Source organism: Aulostomus chinensis, chromosome 3, assembly GCF_037954235.1.
Source record: "Aulostomus chinensis isolate RoL2024-O1b breed Wild chromosome 3, RoL_Achi_v1.0, whole genome shotgun sequence".
NCBI classification, from domain to species: Eukaryota; Metazoa; Chordata; class Actinopteri; order Syngnathiformes; family Aulostomidae; genus Aulostomus; species Aulostomus chinensis.
This window is the reverse complement of record NC_141322.1, coordinates 25936852-25958693: the sequence shown is the minus strand read 5'-3', so window position 1 is coordinate 25958693 and position 21842 is coordinate 25936852. Positions and strand designations below refer to the sequence as shown.

Genomic DNA, 21842 nt, shown 5'->3' with positions numbered 1-21842 from the left:
GCATAACTTGGCAGCGGCAATGGAGATGAGTCCTGCTGACTGATCACAGTGACATTTGTAAGGGGCCAATTCTCTTTAACCATCACTTTAGACCTCATTATTTTCTGACTTATAACTTATCAACTTTCTACTTTTTTTGTATTTTCTGATATAAATATGAGAAGTTGCATTACAAAGAGTAATAGCGGCCTGATCCATTCTACTAGACAAAATAGATTTTATTGGCAGAAATTGATATAGAAATCATTACGAGCAGAGTGATGCTGTAATATAGAGCAAGGAAGTGTCAGAGTATAATATCAGGATCACATGATGATCTGTATAATGCATTCCCCCACTCTTAACCTCTGTGCTATTAATAACTTCCAGCTGTCTACCCAAATTCCCCATGTGAACAAGAAACTAGACACGTAAACTCTACTTGGTGGAGAAACATAACCAACTCACAATGAACAATGCGCTTAGTTTTTGAGGTTCAATGTCCTCACTGATGATCTGTGAACAACAGGTCATGTCCACAATCACGTCCAGGAGTCCAGCCAGAAATTTTCAGACTCATGAAAACACAATATTGAACCACATCTATGTTAAAGTATCAAGTTTGAACATGTTTCCAGGTCACTATCACACTGCAGTGCTTGTGACATTGTCCTACCACTATTTCTGGCACCTCTGATCACGTGCCAGAATGACTGTGGGGGCAAATGCAGTATGCCAAGTGGCATCGTAGTGTTCCGACCTTGCGTGTAAGTAGTAGTAGTAAATGCAATGGCATCGGATGCGATTAAGTCAAGCACAGCTTAGTCAGAAAGCTATTTAAAGACTTTAGTTTTATTTCAGTTTCATTTGTAGGATCAGAATGAGCACAATGAGTCTGGGAGTCACACTGGTGGACAGGAGGCTAAATAACGACACTGACTCATACATTCCGGGATCAACCCCCCCGTAAACTGAGAGGGAGGGCTTCAGTACCCACGTTCCACAACAAAGCACAGTAAAACAAGCTGGTACAATGAGTAACAGTAAAGGAAGTACAGATAACACTGTATCCATCACAAACAAATGACTTTTTAACGTCAGCTACCTTGGAGCAAAACAATAAGAAGGACAAGAGGATTAGAAAGGGCTCATGTAGTCACCGGGATACGGGTAGAGACGTCTTACTGGTTTGGTACATGTAGCCCTGTCTACGCTGGCCCTTTGGGTGCACTCATCGCTGTCTGTCCTGCAGGCACCACAGTGACAGCTGAGTGCCACAGGGTAGGTGAAGACAGGGTTGGTGTCCGCGGGACAGCCCGGCAGGATGGCTGTACGGTACTCCACCTTGTCGTAGGTACAGCCTCTCTGGATGAGGAAGCGCGGGCCTAGTATACCTCTCATGTTGCTGTCCTGTTCACCACACACAAGCAAAGAGGTGTGTTAAGGATCTCACACAGTCAAATCTAGAGGTGTCAACGTGGACCTAGAAGGGTACGAATGCCACTGACCTGTTCAGTTTGTACCCTTTCTGTTTGTCAAAAGATGCACTTCTGGCCTCTTGGGGACCTTTTTTTTTTTATATATACTTTTGAACAAACACGTTCCTTGAGGGAACATTCTTCAAACGTGCAGTAGCGTGTGCAGAACCATGTTTGTCTCGTACATCCATTTTTGAATATCGATATACACTTCACACATTTGAGTTCAAGAAACGACATTCTGGGTGCTAAATAAATATTTGATAAAACTATCCAAAGTCTTTTAGAAACAAAGTGTACATAATTCCATGCTACAGCAGTTTTGAAACAACCACATCGAGCAGAGAATTTTCCATGGCCATTTGTATAAACTATTTATTTTATCATGCTAACTTTCTCCTTACTGTGGAGATGACAAACATACATACCTTTGAGTAACAAAATCCCATGCAAATAGTGGTGTTGATCGCCACGCAGAAGTGACAATCTGGCTTCTCCACATACAGGGTGAAGTCAGTGGGCAAACACATGGGAACAGCTGGTCCAAACAGCAGAAAGAGAAGCCAGCAGGTGAACACAGAAGTCTCCATGTTAAACAGTGTTGAAAGACCTGCATGAAGAACAAATAGACACATTTACTGTATAACCACATAACAGAGAAAATCTCATGTTTGAGATCTTTGTCCTCATCGTCTTCTCTGTGTGGGACGATCACCTGCTTGAGAGATGCGGGCACCAGCAGGCCTGATGGTGCTGTGAGCCTGAGCATCCCTATTTATTGTGTAGTCCACTTTTATCCAAATTAGTTGTTATCTGCAATCTGTGACTAAAAGGACACAGTGCGCATTTAGTCTATTAAGATGATTAAATGAATTTACGATCTCATTCAGAAACAAAGTTCATGCACGAAACAATGAAATCTGACTCTATGCCCCTTGAATCGTCCATGAAACAGTGTCCACTAGATGTCACAAAAGCCCAAAATCTTGATTTCTGCTTGAAAGAAGGGTTACTTTTGAGAGGCAATCAAATTTTAACCAGTTTTATTACTTTTTTCCAAAGTAAACATGATAAATCTCTCATTTAATTAACTCAAGGAATCACTTACTGTACGCAAAAATATTCCCGTGCACTCTATCTGCATGTGAAAAAGATAATTTGTGCACTGTGGGTAGAAATTTTTTTTTTTTGCCAAAGAACAATCAGCATGCATTAAAAAAAAAAAATCTGTCACAGTCCAAACGTGCACAGAACACATTTATCTTATCTGTTGCAGTAGACATCAGAGACAAAACGGATTTAACGGTCTGTACTCTACTGACTCTACTCCACCCTTCCACCCACCACTGGTGGAAAACAGGGATTTCCTTATCTACGCTTTTGTGTAATGATTGCCCAGGATAGTCAAAGTCTCTCACACATTAAGTCATAATTGTAAAGCAGGGATATTGTTTCACCAGTGTGTGTTTACAATGGACAGGATCAGGGTGTCAGTGTTAGCAGCTAAGTCCTTCTCTGCAGCTCTCACTTCCTAAGAAACATTAACAGTGTATGCCACTGAGACAGTTTGAAATTAAATTCCAAAGAATTAACTGGACTCGCATCAAGAGTGACTTGAAGTAAATCGACCGTGCAAATATCTGTTCATTAAAGGGCTAGTAATACAAGTCAGGACATTTAATGTCTATTGTACTGACATCAATGTCCCTGACATTTTTCTTTCAGTGGGGGGTTTTAGTTGTTTTTCTTACTATCGACTTCACATTTTCCTTTGACACCTAAATGATGTATTTTACAGTTTGATATGATACGCTACTGTATCCATTTAAGACACAAAAGTGCTTAATAATTGTATGTGACTGCGCTAAGAGTTTTGATCGCCCACTCTTGTAACCACTAACTACAGAGTAAGCTGGAGGTGTCTGTGTGACAGACGCTCCCTTGTTCGATATCAAAGCACTGACAATAAGTGCTCCACAGGATCATCACTTTTTGCTATCACTGAAGTCATGGCTGACCTCAGTACCATGCGTCCTTGATGGATTATTAACTGAGTGAAATAATCTTTATAGTCTTCCGAAAGCATCAGAGTCGACCAGATTCTTGCCAAATGCAGAAGCGGGAGATCTGCTGTCTCAGTGTTAATCAGTAGAGGCCATTTACTCTCTGGAGGACTACAACGCTAAACCCTTTGGATCTTACTATTTTTGGTGAAGGTCTGAAAGTAAACCTTTTCTATAGCCTGAAATGTTCAAGGATTTTTTTTTCTGTATTGTTGCCTTTGGTGTTGGTATATCTTCAACTTAGCTTGAGGACAATTTCATGATAATTTAGGAGGAAGGACATTTAACACAAGCAGAATTACGTAATACTGACATTTGACTGAATCCAAGCAGTCGCAACCACAGCTCAAAGAGTCAGTGCAAGGCAGCTTCTTCTGCTTAACCAACCATGACTGGTACAGGTGGCCCAGTGGCCACGTTCTCTGTTTGGGATTATGTTGTGTTTGCTGGAACAATTTTGGGGGCTGCTGGCATTGGCCTTTTCCAGGCAGTCCGTGGCCGTAAGGAAACCAGCAGCTCGGAATTCTTGTTGGGAGGACGGAAAATGACAGCTGTGCCAGTGGCTATGTCACTGACTGCCAGCTTCATGTCTGGCATCACAGTCATTGGCACACCTGCTGAGGCCTACCGTTTTGGAGCTGCCTTCTGGCTCTTCGGCTTCTCCTATGCTATTATGTCTGCCATCACTGCTGAGATCTTTGTCCCCCTCTTTTATCGTCTGGGGACCACCAGCGCCTATGAGGTAAGCAACGTCACAGACTGGAAACGATCATAGCAGTCCAAAGGCAGACATACACAATAAAGCTGGTTTAAAACTGGTCCTGGTTTAAAACAATCATGACTTGTCATTTTGTCCTATGTTACCTAAACTGTCATGACTTCATGACTGATTGTTTAGGATTACCTTTGATTTCTAGTACCTGGAGATGCGCTTCAGCCGGCCCGTTCGAATAATCGGGACTTCAATGTATATTGTACAAACGGTAGGTAACGAAAAGATTATTTATATTCAGTAATGTTTCTGTTTTGATGATAAGAAACAAGTACAAATCATGTGGAAACAAGGAAGGAATCATCACTCCTCAGAGGAAATATAACATATTACACAGCATCTGTTTTTTTTTTTCCTTTGTTGACTTTATGCAAACTAAAACCATTCACTATAAGCCATTCATATGAATCACATGCTTCTTGTCTTTCCATCTAATCAACTAATGGTGGCATCTTTATCAGGCCCTGTACACTGGTTTGGTCATCTACGCACCAGCTCTTGCACTAAATCAAAGTAAGTCAAAGCATATCAGAGCAAAACAAGGACTTCTTTTTAGTTTGAAGGTTTTTGAACGATAACTTTGTAAACTGCAACTGCAATCTTGTTATACAATGTTGTGTCAAATCTATTCAGTTTTTCCCCAATAATTTTCATGACTTGTAGTGTTGTTAAAGGGGCTGTTTTTCTTTCTCTCTGGTTTATCCCTTATCCCAAGAAACAGATGATGGAATTATAAGATAAAGTGGTTGATAGCAAGAATAACGGAGAAAGAGGGGGGGCAGGCAGAGTAGAAGGTAGTGCGATAGTGAACGTCAGAGTTTAGATGAGCAGGACAGCTGGAGGGAGGTAAAAGTGACTGGTTTAAGGATAAGCTCAGCCAGGGATTTAGAGGAAGCAGGTGAGGCATGCTGGGTGGGGGAGGGACCCTCCAAGCGCAAGGAAGAACAGTGACCATAGGTAACACAAACAACATGAGGACTACGCTGCAATCAGAGGGGAGTGCCATGCCTTGTCCACACTACACCACACCACACATGCATGCACGCACGCACGCACGCACACACGCGCACACACAGAAAAAAAGAGAGAAAAGGAAAAAGGAAACACAAGTGAGCAAATGTTTTCACGTGTAAATAAAAAGGACCAAACAAATCTGCACAAGTCACAAATGAAAGGAAAATGTTTCAGACTTCATCAATAAAAGGGAAATTGCTCAAAAACTACAAAGCGCCATGACAGCACATAATTAAGAGGCTACATTCAGTTGCACTAAAAAAACAACAAACAACAAACAACTGTTGCAAGAAGTTGTCAATGCCAGCTGAAATGCTCCATTTCATTGTGACTCTCTGGCGTTACGTCCCTGACCTAACAGTTTTTCTGTCTTGTTATTTAGTTACTGGACTGGACCTGTGGGGAGTGCTGGTGGCTACTGGAGTAGTGTGCATCCTCTACTGCACTTTGGTTGGTACTGTGGATTCCAAAAAATAATCTGTTTTTTTTTGGTAGCAAATGGTACAGAAGATGAGTATTAAAAAACAGACATATGTCAGTTCATGTTTGAAGGCCAAACTGTTGATCTGAAAACAGCCATGGTTCATTTGGGGTTTTATGTTTTTATAAGACCAGTTTAATATATCAGTTATTGTGTGTATAAGGTTTAATTTGCTTCTGTGTAGTTTACAGAACAGTCTGAAAGTATGCAAAACTTGTGCAAAATTGTACACTGCTTATTGTCGGCCTTTACGGACAGTGACAGGAAAATATATGAATGAGTATACAGCAGTGAGTGGGCCTTCACACAGGTTTTGTTTCAGGGAGGTCTAAAAGCTGTAATCTGGACAGACGTGCTGCAGATGGTGATCATGCTGGCAGGTTTCGTGGCCGTTATAGCGAGAGGGGCTGTTCTCCAGGGAGGCCTGACAAAGATTTGGGAAGACGCCAGACAAGGAGGCAGACTTGAGGCATTCGAGTAAGCACACAAACAGACGTGTCGAAGAGTATTTGTTATTGGTTTTAAACGGATTACGCTAAAATAGGCGGGGCCAACAGAGTAATGCCATTAGTGTTTTCTAATTAATTCAACTTTCCTACAATTGCTTCCGGTGACTCATGTGGGGCTGTTCTAGTCAACAAAATCTAAATTTTCCCATAAACGTTCACTCACTCACTCACTCACTCACTCACACCACAGTTTTACAAATATGCGCTGTAATCTCTCCATATATTGATGTCTTTCACACGTTGGTCTTTTATCCCAGTTTTGATCCAGATCCTCTGAAGCGACACACATTCTGGACCATTGTAATCGGTGGCAGCATCATGTGGGTGTCCATCTACTCTATCAACCAGTCCCAGGTGCAGCGTTACATCTCCTGTAAAACCTTGGGACATGCAAAGATGTGAGTGTTCCGGCTTAGCAAAGTGAACGGTTTTGGCTTTGAGGGAGAGTTCACGTCCTGACAAGTCCTGTTTAATCTCTCAGGTCTTTGTATGTCAACATGGTTGGTTTATGGGTGACTGTAAGTTTGGCCGTGTTTTCCGGCATCACCATGTTCTCCATTTACAAGAACTGTGACCCGCTTACAAATGGCGACATAAGTGCTCCTGACCAGGTAACTACTGCTGGAAATGTTTAACTCATCACATGGTTGTCAGGCTACTTTTAATATGACAAAAAATTCTTTCTTTTATTTGCCAATCAGCTGCTTCCCTACCTTGTGATGGATATTCTGGCAGCCTTCCCTGGAATCCCTGGCTTGTTTGTGGCTGCTGCATATAGTGGGACCCTGAGGTGAGGCCTGGGACAAACAAGGAAAATTGTATTATTTTACATCCGAGGAATGAATGCTGTGTAAGATAAGGAAGTATTCAAGTGTACTTCCAGATAAGGAACAAGACAAAAAGATTACACGTGAATACCACCTGAAAACAAAGCACATCACTTCCACACAGACTTCTCAACGCATTTTGCCTTTCTATTTGAAGATATTCAAATAGAAAGCCACCGTCTGCATGCCACCTGACTCTCAGCTATTCTCTTATGCAAACTGTCATTTAAATATATCAGTCTGTCTGTTCTTTCACTAACAGCTTCCCATTGCGTGTTTTTCAGCACCGTGTCCTCTAGCATCAATGCTCTGGTTGCAGTCACTGTAGAAGACTTTATTTTCCCTCTATGCAAAAACCTCACGGCGAAGCAGGTGACCTGGTTGAACATGGGTCTGAGTAAGTTGTGTTACAATGTGTGCGTGAAATAGTTTTCAGAGAAGAAGTTTTTCAAGGAAAATTATTCACAAGAAATACTTCTTGGAAAGCATTTTACAAATTCAATTTATTAAAACACACAATCAAGAAATCAGATGCCACCAGAATAGACCATTTTCAACATAAATACCACACAATAGGACTCCAATAAGATTTATATTCCTTGAGGACATGAAAAATCTTTGTGCAACAGCCTATAGAGCAAAGCAGTTCCAAGAAATCCTGTGTAAGCAATGACAATTAAGTCATTTGGAAATGTTTCTAAAACCAGACCTTCAGAACACATAGTTAACATGCAGTAGTTGTTAATGCTGTAATTATCTAGCTTTAAATCCTGTGCTGGCAGAAAGACGCAGGATCTGTAAGACAGGATGTAGCGCCAGTATCTCATTTTGTGTGAGACTGCCAGACTGACATTTCGCCTTCAGGTGTTATGCAGTTTATAGTTATTATACGTCTTGCCAAACAAAAGTCAAATTGTTCCAATCTATTTCAGTGAACCTATTAATTAGAGCGGCAATTATGGATTGGGGAAAAAAGGAAGCTAATAAGACCCCACTATGTCACAGCTTTCAGTACTACAGACCCCAAATGTTCCATTTGTTATCTTGTAGTAATATTTGTTACTTCCAGGTGTATTCTTTGGTGCCCTGTGTATTGGGATGGCTGGAGTTGCTTCCCTCATGGGGAGCATTCTGCAGGTAAGCCTCAGTCACTGGCAGCGGGGGCTATTTATTGCTCCACAGCACTCCCTTGAGCTGAACAGTAGGAAGAACAAGCGTCCTGATCGTTGTCTGTTTCTAGGCAGCACTTTCCATTTTTGGAATGATCAGCGGGCCCCTCCTTGGTTTATACCTATTAGGCATGTTTTTTCGCACATCTAATTCAATAGTAAGTATGTCCTCTCACTGGTACATTCCCCAGCAAAACTGTACCGTTTGACAGCTCAGATAAATACTGCTATTAAAACTAGTGACACAACGAGGAAGTATTTCACCACATGTCTATTTACTTTGCAGGGAGGACTTGTGGGAATGACCATAGGTCTGGTGTTGACTCTGTGGGTGGGGATCGGAGCACAGATTTACCCACCAACAGATGAAAAGACAATACCTCTTCCAGTTAGCACAATAAACTGCAACAATACAATGGGCCAGAATTCCACAGCAGCTCCCTGGACCAGTCCAGTGACTCCAACTTCACAGCCTGAGTGAGTTAAGTTACATAAGAGGTTACTCAAGCACACATAGCCAAAGTATAGAGGAAGCTTATCAAAATGTTATTATAGGCAACGCATGCAACTGAAAACAGGTTATATAATGTAATGACAGCGCTTTCAGAGGTATGTCTGAGGAATGGATTTGTGAATATGCTTTAAATTTATTTTGATACTGACACATCCATGTCTTGCACGCACACACACACACACACACACACACACACACACACACACACACACACACCTCAGTATATATACAGAAAGGGTGAATACTGATGTGAAACCCTGTGTGTATGTCAGTGTCAGGCCAGCTTTAGCAGACTACTGGTACTCTCTGTCCTACCTCTACTTCTGTCTGTTGGGCACACTGACCACAATGGCGACGGGCCTGCTGGTGAGCATGATCACAGGTACGTCGTCTCCCCCCCCCCCCCCCCCCCCCCCCCAAGTCCCTCTTCAGGGCTGATGTACTACTTAGTAAAACTTCCATGAAAGAAGATACTGAGGAGTATGAATATTTATTGATTATTTTTAGGTGGTTGCAAGCAAGAGAAACTGAATTCTGATCTTTTTGTGAGGAAGAATGACCTTATCTGTTTCAGCTACTGGATGAAATCAGAGGTAGAGATAAACTATTTTGTTAAACAACAACAACAACAACAATAATAATGTATTCATACATGATTAACATTTGCTGTCCTCCTCTCCATCCACTACAGGCATCAGTCATCAAAGAGAGGGATGCATCAGAATTTGATATGGCTGCTGACAAGTCAGCATTTGTAGACCCAATGAGTCCTGATGCTGATAAAGCCACCAAACTGTAGTGTTGCTATGTAAACACATTAGGAAACATATTTAATACCAATGACCAGCCATAATTGCTGCTACAACCCTGTTTTGTATTTGATTTATGAAAACAAATCATGTTGTTCATATCAATTGGGATGTGTTGTTCCAAACATGTTGCTGAAGTACAAGTACCTGCAATTAGTTTCAGACTGGCAATACAGGACACAGCTCTTTTTCTTGTCTTCCATATCATACATGAATATATAAGACCAAAATGCACTTTTTTCATCTACTGCAAAATTGTAGTATTTTTTTTGTCCCCCAAGAGCTTCCATGTCATTTGACTAGGAGTCCAAATCAGTCCCAGCTATTATTACTAACTTGTACTGGAGTCGGGTATATTAAGGAACACTGATCCTTAACATTTCAGCTGTTAGGACATTGTTGTCACAAAAGGGAATATGCCATATTTAATAGAAGATAATGACTGAATATCTTGTGATGATCAATGACAATGTTTGGGCTGGTTCCATTTCCACTTTTACTTTGATGCCTTTTTATTCAGATGTACTGATAGTTCTGCATACCATGAACATCGTCCTCCATTTGACACAGACTTTCAAGATAGAATTTTGATATTTTATGAGTATGACGGCATTCATGTTTAAGTTTTCCTCACATTTCTTTATCTAGTTATTTTTATATTAAATTGTTTGCTTTATCAACTATGTGTAAATATTAGACACAATTTTTTTTCTTCATAAATGCAGCGTATTTATGTTATCTAAAACACAAGACCCAGAGTACTTGACCTCCATGTGTATGAGGTTAAAACACTGGGTTTCACTGGTGCAATTGTGCTTCACCATGGCAACATACAATAGAGGAAGTTTGCAAAGCACTGACCTGCCCACTTTTACCTGCCACTATGCCAAGACGACAGCCCATTCCAGGTTTGTAGGAAGTGGAGTCAGCCGTGACATGGAGGAGGACTCACTAGCAGGGAGGCGAACTGAGACTGTTTTCTCTGATAAAGAATTGTGATATCAGCAAAATCTGCAAACCTCTGCTTGATCCCGATCAAGTTTTGGACTTTCACGTGAGAGAATATTAATATTTCCACTGACAACTCCACATTATCAGAGGGTAAGTAGGTCTTTATGTCTTGACTTAGTATGAACTATGTAATTTCCTGCTGTAAATATCTGTAATCCTTGAACATAAATCAGCAAAGTAAATGAAGAAACATAAATGTTGTCACCAGTTCTGCATTTACAACCACATGTTCATGTTTGACAAGTTTTTCATCTATTTTAGTTTTCCAGTACAGGACTTGACAACCATGGATGGCATCTTTGCTACCCTGCTTTGTTGCCTACTGGCCCTAAGATTTCCTGAGGCACAAACAAATGAGACAAACTTGGATGTCCCGAGCACAGCTACATTAACGACCTTTGGCTTAATATTGACCAACACCACTATGACGGAAAATTCCACCTCCACTGTAAATACAACTCTTATCTCAAGCTTGACTGAGGACACATCTCCCTTTACCGGCTCTTCCCAGAGGGCCACAGCAGAGTCAACTGAGAGCATAAACAACCCTGATACATATCAGTCAACAACTGCCATGACTCCTCAAACAAACAGTGCATCACTGACAATCACAACACGAAGCACTCAAAAGCCAACATTTAATGCAACAGCTCAAGAAATCCAGACCACTGCAGGTTACACAAGTACACCAAATGGCGGAGGAACTACAGCTGCTTCATCTGCTACTGTCAATACCACATCAGATTCCGTGGCCAGGACTAAAGGTATGCAGCGTCAAACTTCATGATTCTATTTACTGACTCCTATTTAACTGCTTACTGTATGTTTTATCAGACCTTTGCCAGTAACTTTCATGTCCTCATTTTTTTCCACTGTGCCACAAGGTTTAAAACTTCACATGTCAGACAAGATCCTGACCATTCTCTTCAGTGTCGTGCTTGGAGCGTTGGCTCTTGCATCGGCTATGCTGATGTTCAACAGATGCAAACATAGAATCCAGTATACACACCAACCACTGAAGGACCCTGATGACATGGGTAAGGAATTCCCTGTTAATTAAAGCATCAATTAAAACTATTTTGCACTATTGGATGTTATTTAAAAGATCTTGTAACTCTTCCATAGATACATTTGCAACTGACGATGACACACTTGTTATTTCTGGAGGACTTTATGATGGCTATCCAATCTATGACGATGTACCAACAACCCCAGCAGACCAATCTCAATTCCATCTTGAGTTCCTTCAAGAAGGAGTGAGAGTTCATGACAGCCACTGATTAAACCAATGCCCCTCTAATAATAGAGCTATTTAAACCTTTGTGAAATGGCCATCCTGAATGAGGAACAAATGTTGAACCAGACATTAAAACAAGACAACTCTGAGGAAATTGAACAGAACTTTTACTTATTTCACTTAAAATACCAGGATACATAAATGGCATTAAATATATAATGGTAGAAACATACATTTAACCATACTCCCATACCAACTGCAAATATTTCCAGAATGAAAGAGATTGCACATAACACCAGACAAAATATAGGATAATCCACAATATTACTTCCACTACGAGCAACATTTGCTCATGGGCCACTCAACAGTAGCTTAAAATACATAACTACCAAAACAAAAATGAACAATCTGGATCGTGTTAGTAATGTTACCATTTAACTGGTGCTTTCTACAAATGTAAAGAAATTAGTTTCTATGCTTTCTACAAGGATACATAAATGTGTATGACAAATATCAACTACACCTTATACCATATCAATAACTTGTGTTGAATGAATGAGGTTTCATGTTCACACTAGAAGAGAGAAATTATTACCTACAAGTAACAAATCATAGTGGGCAAATCTGCCGTCCCTTAAAATACACTTCAACTCACCAAGCATGCATAACATAAATAATCTGGATTACAACTGTCTACAACTGAACTGATTAGTACTAAATTAGTACCCCTTACCCTGGATAACAGTTATAATAACTCTCATTCTAGGCCATTAAACACCTATTTAAGCAAAGATCTTCTCATTTGTCTTTTTCTTTTTTTTGTCACAGCCAGTAACAGCAGTCCAGCCAGCATCTCTCATCCTTTTCATTGCAGCTAACTTCAGGGAGTTCCCTGGTGACTTCAGAGAGGCAGGACTCTGGATCTGAAAAAATGTTGATCCAGTTTTTAAAAATTAAAGTAAACAGTTATTTACATTGTGAGACCTACATTGGCTCTGCAAATACATTTTTGATTTTGGCATCACACCATGATATTTCTGTTACCTTTTTCAAAAAGTTGGGTTTAGAATGAGGAGCTGAGAACCTGGGTACAGGTGTGTTTGCAAAGGTCTGTGAAGGAGAAAACCAAAATGGCCAAATGTGTACTTTTACACACAAAATGACCTTGACTCGTAAAGAATTAAAAAAAAAAAGAAGATAAAATCAGCAGACAAATAAAATACTACTCACCAAAATATCGTTTTGATCAGAGCTGTCAGACTTGGGTTCAAACTCAACGGCAGTCTTCCCCCAACACGCTGCCTTTTCAGCAGATGGGGGTGTCTTTATTCTGTAGGACTGGAAGCAAATTCAGATAAAAATTCAGTGTCAACTTTACTTTGGTCAGTTTAGTAATTGTTGAAATTATACCATATCTTACTTTGATCTTTGATTTTCCGGCAACCCTATTTGTAATTCTTCCTGGAGTTGTCAGATCTTCATTGAGAATTTCCTATAATAAAATAAAATGAAAACCACAACAGGCAGAATCATTACATCATTTCATAGTGAATTTTTTTCCAACAGTACTAAGAACAAACTGTACGCCAGCCTTTAGTTAAGACCTTTAAGAGGAATATGTAGCAATTGTTGGTCACAAAAAATATATAGATTGTATTGTGATGCAGACTGATTACATACACACACACACACACACACAAACAAATGTATATATACACAAATATATATACACACACATATTTATAGTAAATATACAGGTGAATTTGACTCACAACCTTCTTCATAACTGCAGTGCCAGAGGGAGTCCTGGCCTTGCAGAAGTCAAATACATGTTGCGTTGGTGAGCTTTGTTTTGGCGTCTCATTCCTTGGACATCTTCCTTGATTGTGGCTGAAGGCACTCGACTAGAATATTAAAGTTCATGATGGAGATCAAGTTTTGTCCCCGAGAAACAATCATCATTCTAATAATGGTAACTAATCACTTGTGGTCCTTCTTTTGCTTGTGGACATATTGTACCTGCTTGCTGCTTTCTTCTGGCAGCTGAATTAGTTTCAGTGATGAAATTTCTTTCTTTAGATTTGTCATTTCCCTCTGAAGGTTTTCCTAACAGCAAAAAAAGATTTAACTGCTCACTATAACTTTTAACAAAAAGTCAAAATGAAAAAAAAAAAACCAACGGTTTTCAACTAGGATACCTTCTTTGTTATTTCTGTCATCAGCTGGTTCTTCAGCTGGCAAGTTTCTGTCTTCTGCTTTGTGATTTCCAGCTCCTGATTACAAACGTCTGATTAAGAAATTGCAATTCAACCTTAACATGGCTGATGTTAATGTACGATATTGCAGCACACCAGTGACTTTGTGTGGGCATCTGCCTTCCTCTCTTGCTTCTTTTTTTCATCGAGCTCGGCATCTTTTTCTTCAACCAGTCGCTCATATTGGCTCTATTAATCCAAGTCAAGGTCTCCTTCATGAGGCATTTGTTAAAATTGACGGTAATACTTTTGAGCAGAAAACTATACTTGGCCTTACTTTGTGTTTCTCCATGAGCGCAACCATATCTGCTGTCTTGTGTTGACACTTGAGTTCTGCACCGTCCTTGCTCTTGATGGCCTCTTCTGCACTTAATCTAAGCTTTTGTACCTACAAGACAAGATGTTGTCATTCAGTCTTTATTCTGGGGAGCTAAAATCAAACACCATATTACATTAATAACCTCATTCTCAAGCTCTGCAACAAAAGATGTTTTAACTTCCAGGTCCTTGAGCAAATTCTGATGGTTTTCCTCATTCAGTGTTTTAATTTTCTGGGACTCCTCATGGAGACTTTTGATCTAAGAAACAAACATATCACACAATGAATCCTTTGAGCAGATACATACTCAACAGTTTCAATATTTAATGTAAACCCTGGGAGCTACTGAGCAAATTATCACCGTACCTTAGATTCCAGTTGACTGGATTTTACAATTTCCTTTGCCATTTGTTTCTTTAGCATTTTATTCTGAAAATATAGAAGTAAATTAATGCACTGTGTTGAACAGGTAATAATTATTATTATTATTATATCTATTGTCTGTCTATAATTTGATCGATTCAATAATCACAAACCTCTTTCTGGCATTCCTCCTGGGCTTTAAGCTTTGCTGTAATTTTTTTCCTGAGATTACACAGCTAAACAAAAAAGTGTTAGCATTAGTACTGGGAAGAGACTGAATGAATCATAGCTCTTAAGTTTTAATAGTCACCTTTGCTTCCACTGCTTTGATCAGTTTTTCTTTTTTTGATATTTCATCCTGCAAATGCTCAAACTGGACAATGACAATGACAACGACATTGAACCTTTTTGATACAATATACCATTATGGATGTACATTTCTGATAACTGCGGTTGAGATGGCATTCTTACATTTTCTTCCATTTTATTCTGTAAAGTCTCAGTTCCTTCATATCTTTCCTGGACTTTGGTTTTAATGGAGTTTACTTCGTCTCTATAGATAAAAAGTATACACAATGATAACAGAATCTACACAATGTCCTAAAGGATTTGGTCTCTAAAATGCAAACTGACCGCAAACCCTGGTTTTCATATTCCAGTCTTTGCATTTCTCTTTGTAGCTCAGCAGCCTTCTCCTCATTCATTGAGGATCCACTCTCCAGCAGTTCCTCAATGATCTTCTTCTCAGACTGAACTTCATTAAAGTTGGATAATAACTCTTCATATTTTGCTCTAAAAAAAACAACATTGATAATTAGTTATTCACAATCACAACACAACAGTTGCATATAACCCTTGGCTATTTAGCAACTTACTTTTGATGTGTCACATCGTTCTTTTGCTGTTCTATTTGGAAAGTGTATTCTTCTGTTTTCTTCATTTCACTGAACAAATGTTCCTCCAGCTCTTGCACTCTGACCTGATGGTAAGACAAATGCAACAAATGGTAAATGGACTCAACAACAAACAAACAAACAAAGAAGAAAGGGATCCATTTCTAGATTATCTCTAGCTAATCTTCTGCCTTTTTCAGCAATTTCATAAGCCTTTATATAGATATATAAATGTATATGTACACACACGAACACACACACACACACACACACACAAGGTTGAAACTGAATTTGTTGATAATAGTAAAATCTATTGAGTGTGAAAATACAAAGGAGCTGAAAACATAAACAATGTGTCGTATGATAATAATAAAGTAATATAATGTTCAAATGGATTTTAATTGGTATCAAAAAAGTATGACTTTGGAACTGGTATCAAAGTCAAGGTATTCGTAAAGGTGACTGTTGCTCAATTTTGAGCAGCCTTTTTTAGAGGCAACTTATTTTTGACCTTCAACACTTGGGCGTCTTTGTTCTTTCTTGAAAGCTCTGCATTGAGTTGCTCCACCCTGATCTCAAGAACATCCACCTTAACCTTCATGGACTCCATGGATTTAGATTTGTTGTCCTAGGAATACAAAAAAAAAAAAAATGCTTTGAATATCATCATTCATTTTTCTGTATTGGAATATAATGAATAATTAAGGAGCAAAGACCAAAATAAAGAAAGCAACTGAAATACACTTCACCAGTTCATCCTCAAGGATTCTGATCTGTCCATCTTTTTCTGCACATTTTTCTATGGTCTCTCCTGTGAGCAAACACCAGCTCTAATTTTAGCTTAACAGAGCACTGAATTTGAAACTAATGCATTTTCCACAGGGAGGCTTACCTAAAAGGGCATTTCTCATTTCAAGTTCCTTGTTGTGTTCAATTAGTTTGTCCTCATATTCCTTGGTCCTTAAAAAAATGAGTCACAGGAATGTAATGACTTCAGACTTTCCAAAATTTTTGAAAAAAAAAAGACATCTGGCTTGAAAAGTCACGCCTGGGAGTATCTAAATAAAAGTCTATAAAGGGAGCTGCAGTGTGTGGACCTTCCTCTGTTTCTACATTTACATTTCTTGCTCCGACATCTTCCTCACATTTTCCTTTGGATGAGCGTGTTTTCTACTTTTTTGGAGGTGAACAGAAGGCTACAACCCCACAGTATACTGAGACTTTTCAGTGCTCAGAAAGGCTGCACTAATACAGATTTAACTAAACAAATCACACATGTGAAGCTGAACAGTGACGCACATGACATTAGAATTCCACAATAAGAATTTGTGACTGAATTAAACCATAGCATTAAGCAAAACTGTGTTTGGTTCAGCTTATGTTGTGTTAATATTACCTCTGTATTTCTACGGCTAGGGAATTTTTTAGGTCCTGAATTGTCGTCTGAAACTGCTCCAGCTTCTCTTTGTGTTGATTGCTGAGCTCCTGCAAGCTGATCTCTTTGCTGTGGATGATCTCTGCATATTCTTCATGACTTTCTTTCAGTTTTGAGGCAATAGCTTGCTGATTTGCCTTGAAGAAAGATTATGAATATCAATCAAAGCACATATTGCAAAAATAAAAAGCTTAATTTACTCACCTCAGTCTCTTTACAGTGCTGCTCCATGGAGAGCAGTTTTTGAAGAAGAGAGTCATTTTCTATTTTTGAGCTTTTGAGATGTTCACACTTTTGATCTATAAAAGCAGATATAATCATTAGTATACTCTAAATCAACATGTGTCTTTTACTGCTCACTCAAGCCGCAATGGAAAAAAAAGAAATATTACAATTGCACTGTTTCAAGTTTTGGGTTGTAAAAAATTTAAGTGAACAAATTTTATAAATTGTGTTTAATACATAAATGACCCTCCAATCAATGGTTATCCTGAGGAGGGGCTGAAATTAGGGGCAGCAGTCTCAAACCTAACCACTAGATGTCACTAGATCCCGTACACTGATCCTTCCACAGAAACAAACTGATGACCAAGAGGTACAAGATACTCATCACTTGACTACTTCCTCTATCAGAAGTGCCTTCAGATCAATTTTGTCAGGTAATGGTACAATACAAATAAAATTAAATCGAACTGTAATAGTACTTCAATTACATCTAATTGGCCAATGAACACTGCATACAGCAATGGCTGATTGTGTCTGTCTCCAAGGCTGTTGTTTAACAGAACAAAATTGAATTCTTGTTTATCCTTCTTTTGAATATACATGTCCACCTCTTGTGGATCGTGAAACAGAATCCTGGTCTTACTCGTTTCCTCCTGGAGCTGCCTGCAGTGTTCGTTGCAATCATGGAGGTCAAGCAAGAGTTTTTTTAGTTTATTTTCCTTATCCGTTAGTTTAGTTTGAAGCTTTGCAACCTGGGAAAACAGGGCTAGTCTTTAAGTTGTTTGTTTAAATTTTTTTACATCACATTCCCTGATAATGTCCTCATATTGTCTTTTACTAACCTCTTCCTCTTTCATGTTGTAGTCTTGATGAAATTTCAATTTCAGGTTTTCAAATTCCAGCAAGCCCTCTTTCACTGTGAAAATCCAAAGTGTTAGTTAATGGACAAGCTTTCTTGCTTGAAATCTTTTAAAATGTTTTTTTCCCCCGAACCTTAAAGTCATGCAGCTAAAAATATACCTTTCTTCAACTCTTGTTGATCTGCTTCAGCCTGAATTCGAAGGCTTTCAAATTCTGAAATCATTTTCTACAGGAAAAATGTTATTAGTAAACCAAGCGTAAGACCATATGTCCCAGCGTTTTAGTACACCTCAGCCACTCTTTGATATGATCCAGAGATATTTACCTGAATAGTCTCATTATTTTCTCTCAGGAATTGATGAGTTTCCTCTCTTTCAGATTCAACTGCAAAAAAAGGAATATGTATTATTCTCTGCACCTAAATGAGGGAGGATGAGACATTATGTGGGAAACAGAATTTAACACACTTTTACTTACATATTTGCATTTTGTCAGCCGACCAATGAAAGGTATCTTTCAGAATATTACACAAATTCCGAGTTGCGTTGTTCCTGTAATAAACATTTGCCATTAAAAAAGATAAACATTTAAGGATTTTATGTCCCATGTATGATTTTTTAAAACCTATCTTTTAGTGCTGCAGATTTAATCAAAACATAATTGTGACATCAGCCAATGCACACATAAATCCACGAAAAAAAATGTAATGCAATCATTTTTAAGTTCTTTTGATGCTAGTTTCTCCTAGTATGTCTGAGCTGAAAAATACAAATTTCAAAATAAGCAGTATCGCAGACTATGCTCATCATAATAATCACAATATTGAATAAAATAATTGGAATACGACATTCATTTTCTTTCTTGTGCTTAAAAACAAAACCCATACTTGCTCCTTAAATCCTCATTTTCACTGATCTGTTCCTCAAGTTTTATGCTGAGACTTTCATTTCCAAACTGTAAAAGAAAAACACACACACTACAAATATCAGTATATACCAAGGAATATAAGAGTAAGTATTTTTCCATTATCAATAACCCCATGATAAACAAAGAAACGTGAAAAATGGAGGAAGAGGCAAAGACAAATAACTTGACCAGGGGGCACGCACCTGCAGATCTTGAATGGCTTTGCGCTGAGTTTCAATGGTTCTTATGTTTTCTTGAAGTTTCCTCTCATTTTGCAGTGTGTCAGCATCAACTTTGACTTTCCAGCACTTAAGTTTGTCAACTTCATCAAACAGCTTTGAATAAAGCTGTCCGGGAGGGAAATTATTCTGTGGAATGTTTCAAGAGACTCACATACCTTTAAATAAAATGTTGTAAAGGGCAATCCTATTCATGTTTCACACTCATTACCTCTTCCTTTTCCATTGGTGGCACTTTCATCTTGTTAAAATCTTCAATGGAGAGACAATATTTACTCTTATGCCAGCATCTTTTGTTAAATGATTTATTTCAATGTTTCTAGACAGATTTTACCTTGTCTGGTTGGTTTAGCTGGTGTGACGACATTTATATTGGGTAAAGACCCATTTTGCTCTTTGTCAAAACATTTGCTGTAGCCCTAGAAGAAAACACTTTTTATACAGAGTCATCATATGAATGCATTCCTTTCTATTACCTCTTAGATCAGGGGGTTTCAAAGTCTGAGATGGTGGGCCCTCTCTTTGACAAGCTCCCCCAAATAGCCCTACTTACTGTCGAGTACTCATGGTTCGATACTTTATTATGCTATTTCATTCCATAGTCATTCAAATTTTAAACCAACCTAGCCTAATACTGCTACATACTTTATCTTCAGGGTACCATAACATACATGAAAAATCTTGTGTCCAGAGACATTTATTAGTTTCGAACACTTGGAAAGATCACTTACAGAATTCCCTAAAATGTAAGTATTACTTAACCAAATCACCTATATCTAGGATATTCTGCAAAGTGCCCTTTGTTAACTAATATTCTTTAATCTACATTTACTAAGACTCTCCTCAAGATGTCTACAGCCCCTCCTGGGGAGGCCTACCTCACACACTGAAACTATAGTTGCCTCCCCCAAAAGTGCAAAAGATAATGACCCTATTTTAAATGATCTTCCTGCAGATGGAAGGGTCGTGGGGCCAGACTTGATGTGAGGTATCAGATGAACTGGTTAGAGTAGAAATTAAGATGCATCATCACAAATTTAAATAACGCATGTCTGAAGGCCTGTAAATCACCAAAGGTTTGGGATATTCTTTGACGTCTTTTCTAAAAGGCCCCGTTCTCCCACTCCATCGGGGTAGAGTCAGCCTCTCATAGTTTCCTGCATGTCTGACATGAATTTATTGATTAGCAGTTAAGGTTAATACATAAAACATAGCAAAAAGGTAACAACTTGCTGACTTGGATTAATTTACCCGTTGCGATGTATTCATGAATCCGCCACAGTTCTCAGCAATTTCCCGAGGTCTTACAGCAGATATCTTGTTAGTAGTCACCCGAGGAGGCACCATTAGTTTAAAGTTGAATCCTCGGTCTGTCTCCATCTTGCAATGACCAGAACACTAGATTCAGGTTACTTTAACCCAAGCTGCAATGTCACGACGATATTAAAGACCCCCCCCCCCCCTTCTAATCTTAAAATTAGGGGTGACGGATGGAGGCAGCCTACAAAGAGTAAGACTAGCTAACATCAATTTCCTCGCATGACGTTACAAGTCCTCAAAACTTACAAGTTAAAAGCACCTGCCAAAACAGCGACGTAAGTACGATATTTTTTTTTCCAATACAAGCAGCGGAGTCATGAAACTATTTAAAATTCTAAAATATTGGGTATTTAACTCGACCGAAGCGAAGAATTGAATCAGCGTTTGACCCGGGTTCTGCTTGAGCGAGGAAACTCACGCGCAACTCAACGGCCAATTGTTAAATTTTGCGTGACGTCACAAAGCGCCGGTAAAGTCGCCTGCACGATCGTACGATTTATATTATGATGCAAAATAATTTTCTGTGAAATATTAACCGCAATTACTGCTGATAAACTTTTTTTTTAAAGTCACTTGTAAATTAAACTTGATAGAAAAAGATTAAAATTCCAATTAGTATAGCTTAATATATTCGCTCAGCTTGCTGTTGAAAAAAAAAGTTTTTTTTAAGTCCCGCATACCCTAAAGTAATAATAAGGTGGACCAATTATCCCAACAGTTTGTGGATTAGATGGATTTTGTCATGCACTTGTCATATTTTTTTTTAAGATATGCGCTTTGTATGTGAAAAGAGGCTAATCTGAGAAATACAGTTTTTCTGTTGTCATTTTGATTATGTTTGAATATAACTTTATTCCAAAAATGGTCACTTTTTACACCTTTAACTTCCTTAATTCCAGAGAGTACACGTAGCCATGTTATGTGACAAAGTGCTGTTTATAGCATGCATGGGTGTCGTTAAATAATTACATAAATTTGAAGGCCTGAATACATAATTGGACTGTTTGCTGAATGAATGACAATTTAAGTAGTGAAAGCAGTATAACAATATCTAATATTGCCAAGTATGGACTATATGAGGATGTTTATTGTATTAATGCAGTTTAAAACTGTATCTTTATCTAGTAAAACAACCAATGCCACCGATTACATCAGTTTTACCA

The 21842-nt window shown here is 38.7% G+C and overlaps 3 protein-coding genes across 10 annotated transcripts; 1 reads left to right on the top strand and 2 right to left on the bottom strand.

Moving 5' to 3' along the window:
- Positions 1 to 546: 546 nt before the first annotated feature.
- On the bottom strand, positions 547 to 7095 carry tshba (thyroid stimulating hormone subunit beta a). 2 transcript variants are annotated; one of them, XM_086199953.1, is made up of 4 exons: positions 7010 to 7095; positions 4149 to 4255; positions 1886 to 2067; positions 547 to 1389 (listed from the first exon to the last, which is right to left on the bottom strand). In XM_086199953.1, exons 3-4 carry the CDS (start codon positions 2045 to 2047, stop codon positions 1117 to 1119), a joined length of 435 nt encoding a protein of 144 aa, XP_086056079.1. In that variant the 5' UTR covers positions 2048 to 2067; positions 4149 to 4255; positions 7010 to 7095; the 3' UTR covers positions 547 to 1116. The 2 variants fall into 2 exon arrangements, with proteins under 2 accessions (XP_086056079.1, XP_086056081.1); XM_086199955.1 differs by lacking the exons at positions 4149 to 4255; positions 7010 to 7095 and adding an exon at positions 2173 to 2284.
- Positions 3439 to 13991, top strand: slc5a8l (solute carrier family 5 member 8, like). Its single transcript, XM_086199951.1, has 18 exons — positions 3439 to 4262; positions 4438 to 4503; positions 4754 to 4805; positions 5689 to 5756; positions 6110 to 6264; positions 6554 to 6694; positions 6778 to 6907; positions 6998 to 7086; positions 7408 to 7520; positions 8193 to 8260; positions 8364 to 8450; positions 8579 to 8769; positions 9079 to 9188; positions 9314 to 9399; positions 9498 to 10716; positions 10888 to 11390; positions 11511 to 11663; positions 11752 to 13991. The coding sequence occupies exons 1-15, from the start codon at positions 3909 to 3911 to the stop codon at positions 9603 to 9605; spliced, it is 1818 nt and encodes a 605-aa protein (XP_086056077.1). The 5' UTR covers positions 3439 to 3908; the 3' UTR covers positions 9606 to 10716; positions 10888 to 11390; positions 11511 to 11663; positions 11752 to 13991.
- On the bottom strand, positions 12013 to 21113 carry sycp1 (synaptonemal complex protein 1). 7 transcript variants are annotated; one of them, XM_086199945.1, is made up of 32 exons: positions 20926 to 21113; positions 20611 to 20739; positions 19694 to 19778; positions 19571 to 19611; positions 19324 to 19488; positions 19101 to 19168; positions 18692 to 18765; positions 18540 to 18598; positions 18374 to 18440; positions 18196 to 18269; positions 17997 to 18105; positions 17333 to 17427; positions 17090 to 17265; positions 16586 to 16653; positions 16443 to 16504; positions 16205 to 16321; positions 15676 to 15779; positions 15434 to 15592; positions 15272 to 15353; positions 15111 to 15173; positions 14974 to 15036; positions 14804 to 14866; positions 14580 to 14696; positions 14396 to 14506; positions 14215 to 14307; positions 14062 to 14136; positions 13883 to 13969; positions 13636 to 13767; positions 13284 to 13355; positions 13094 to 13201; positions 12908 to 12973; positions 12013 to 12786 (listed from the first exon to the last, which is right to left on the bottom strand). In XM_086199945.1, exons 2-32 carry the CDS (start codon positions 20737 to 20739, stop codon positions 12646 to 12648), a joined length of 2925 nt encoding a protein of 974 aa, XP_086056071.1. In that variant the 5' UTR covers positions 20926 to 21113; the 3' UTR covers positions 12013 to 12645. The 7 variants fall into 7 exon arrangements, with proteins under 7 accessions (XP_086056071.1, XP_086056072.1, XP_086056070.1 ...); XM_086199946.1 differs by having other exon boundaries at positions 20611 to 20746; positions 20927 to 21113; XM_086199944.1 differs by having other exon boundaries at positions 20611 to 21113.
- Positions 21114 to 21842: the final 729 nt, after the last annotated feature.

Coding starts and splice junctions, on each gene's coding strand:
- tshba (XM_086199953.1), bottom strand. CDS start 2,047: ATGGAGACTTCTGTGTTCACCTGCTGGCTTCTCTTTCTGCTGTTTGGA. Junction 1,390..1,885: donor TGGGATTTTGTTACTCAAAG/GTATGTATGTTT, acceptor TGTGGTGAACAG/GACAGCAACATGAGAGGTAT.
- sycp1 (XM_086199944.1), bottom strand. CDS start 20,739: ATGGAGACAGACCGAGGATTCAACTTTAAACTAATGGTGCCTCCTCGG. Junction 19,489..19,570: donor CACCAATGGAAAAGGAAGAG/GTAATGAGTGTG, acceptor AACATTCCACAG/AATAATTTCCCTCCCGGACA. Junction 13,970..14,061: donor TGACAGAAATAACAAAGAAG/GTATCCTAGTTG, acceptor TTTTGCTGTTAG/GAAAACCTTCAGAGGGAAAT.
- slc5a8l (XM_086199951.1), top strand. CDS start 3,909: ATGACTGGTACAGGTGGCCCAGTGGCCACGTTCTCTGTTTGGGATTAT. Junction 4,806..5,688: donor AGCTCTTGCACTAAATCAAA/GTAAGTCAAAGC, acceptor CTTGTTATTTAG/TTACTGGACTGGACCTGTGG. Junction 9,189..9,313: donor GCTGGTGAGCATGATCACAG/GTACGTCGTCTC, acceptor GATTATTTTTAG/GTGGTTGCAAGCAAGAGAAA.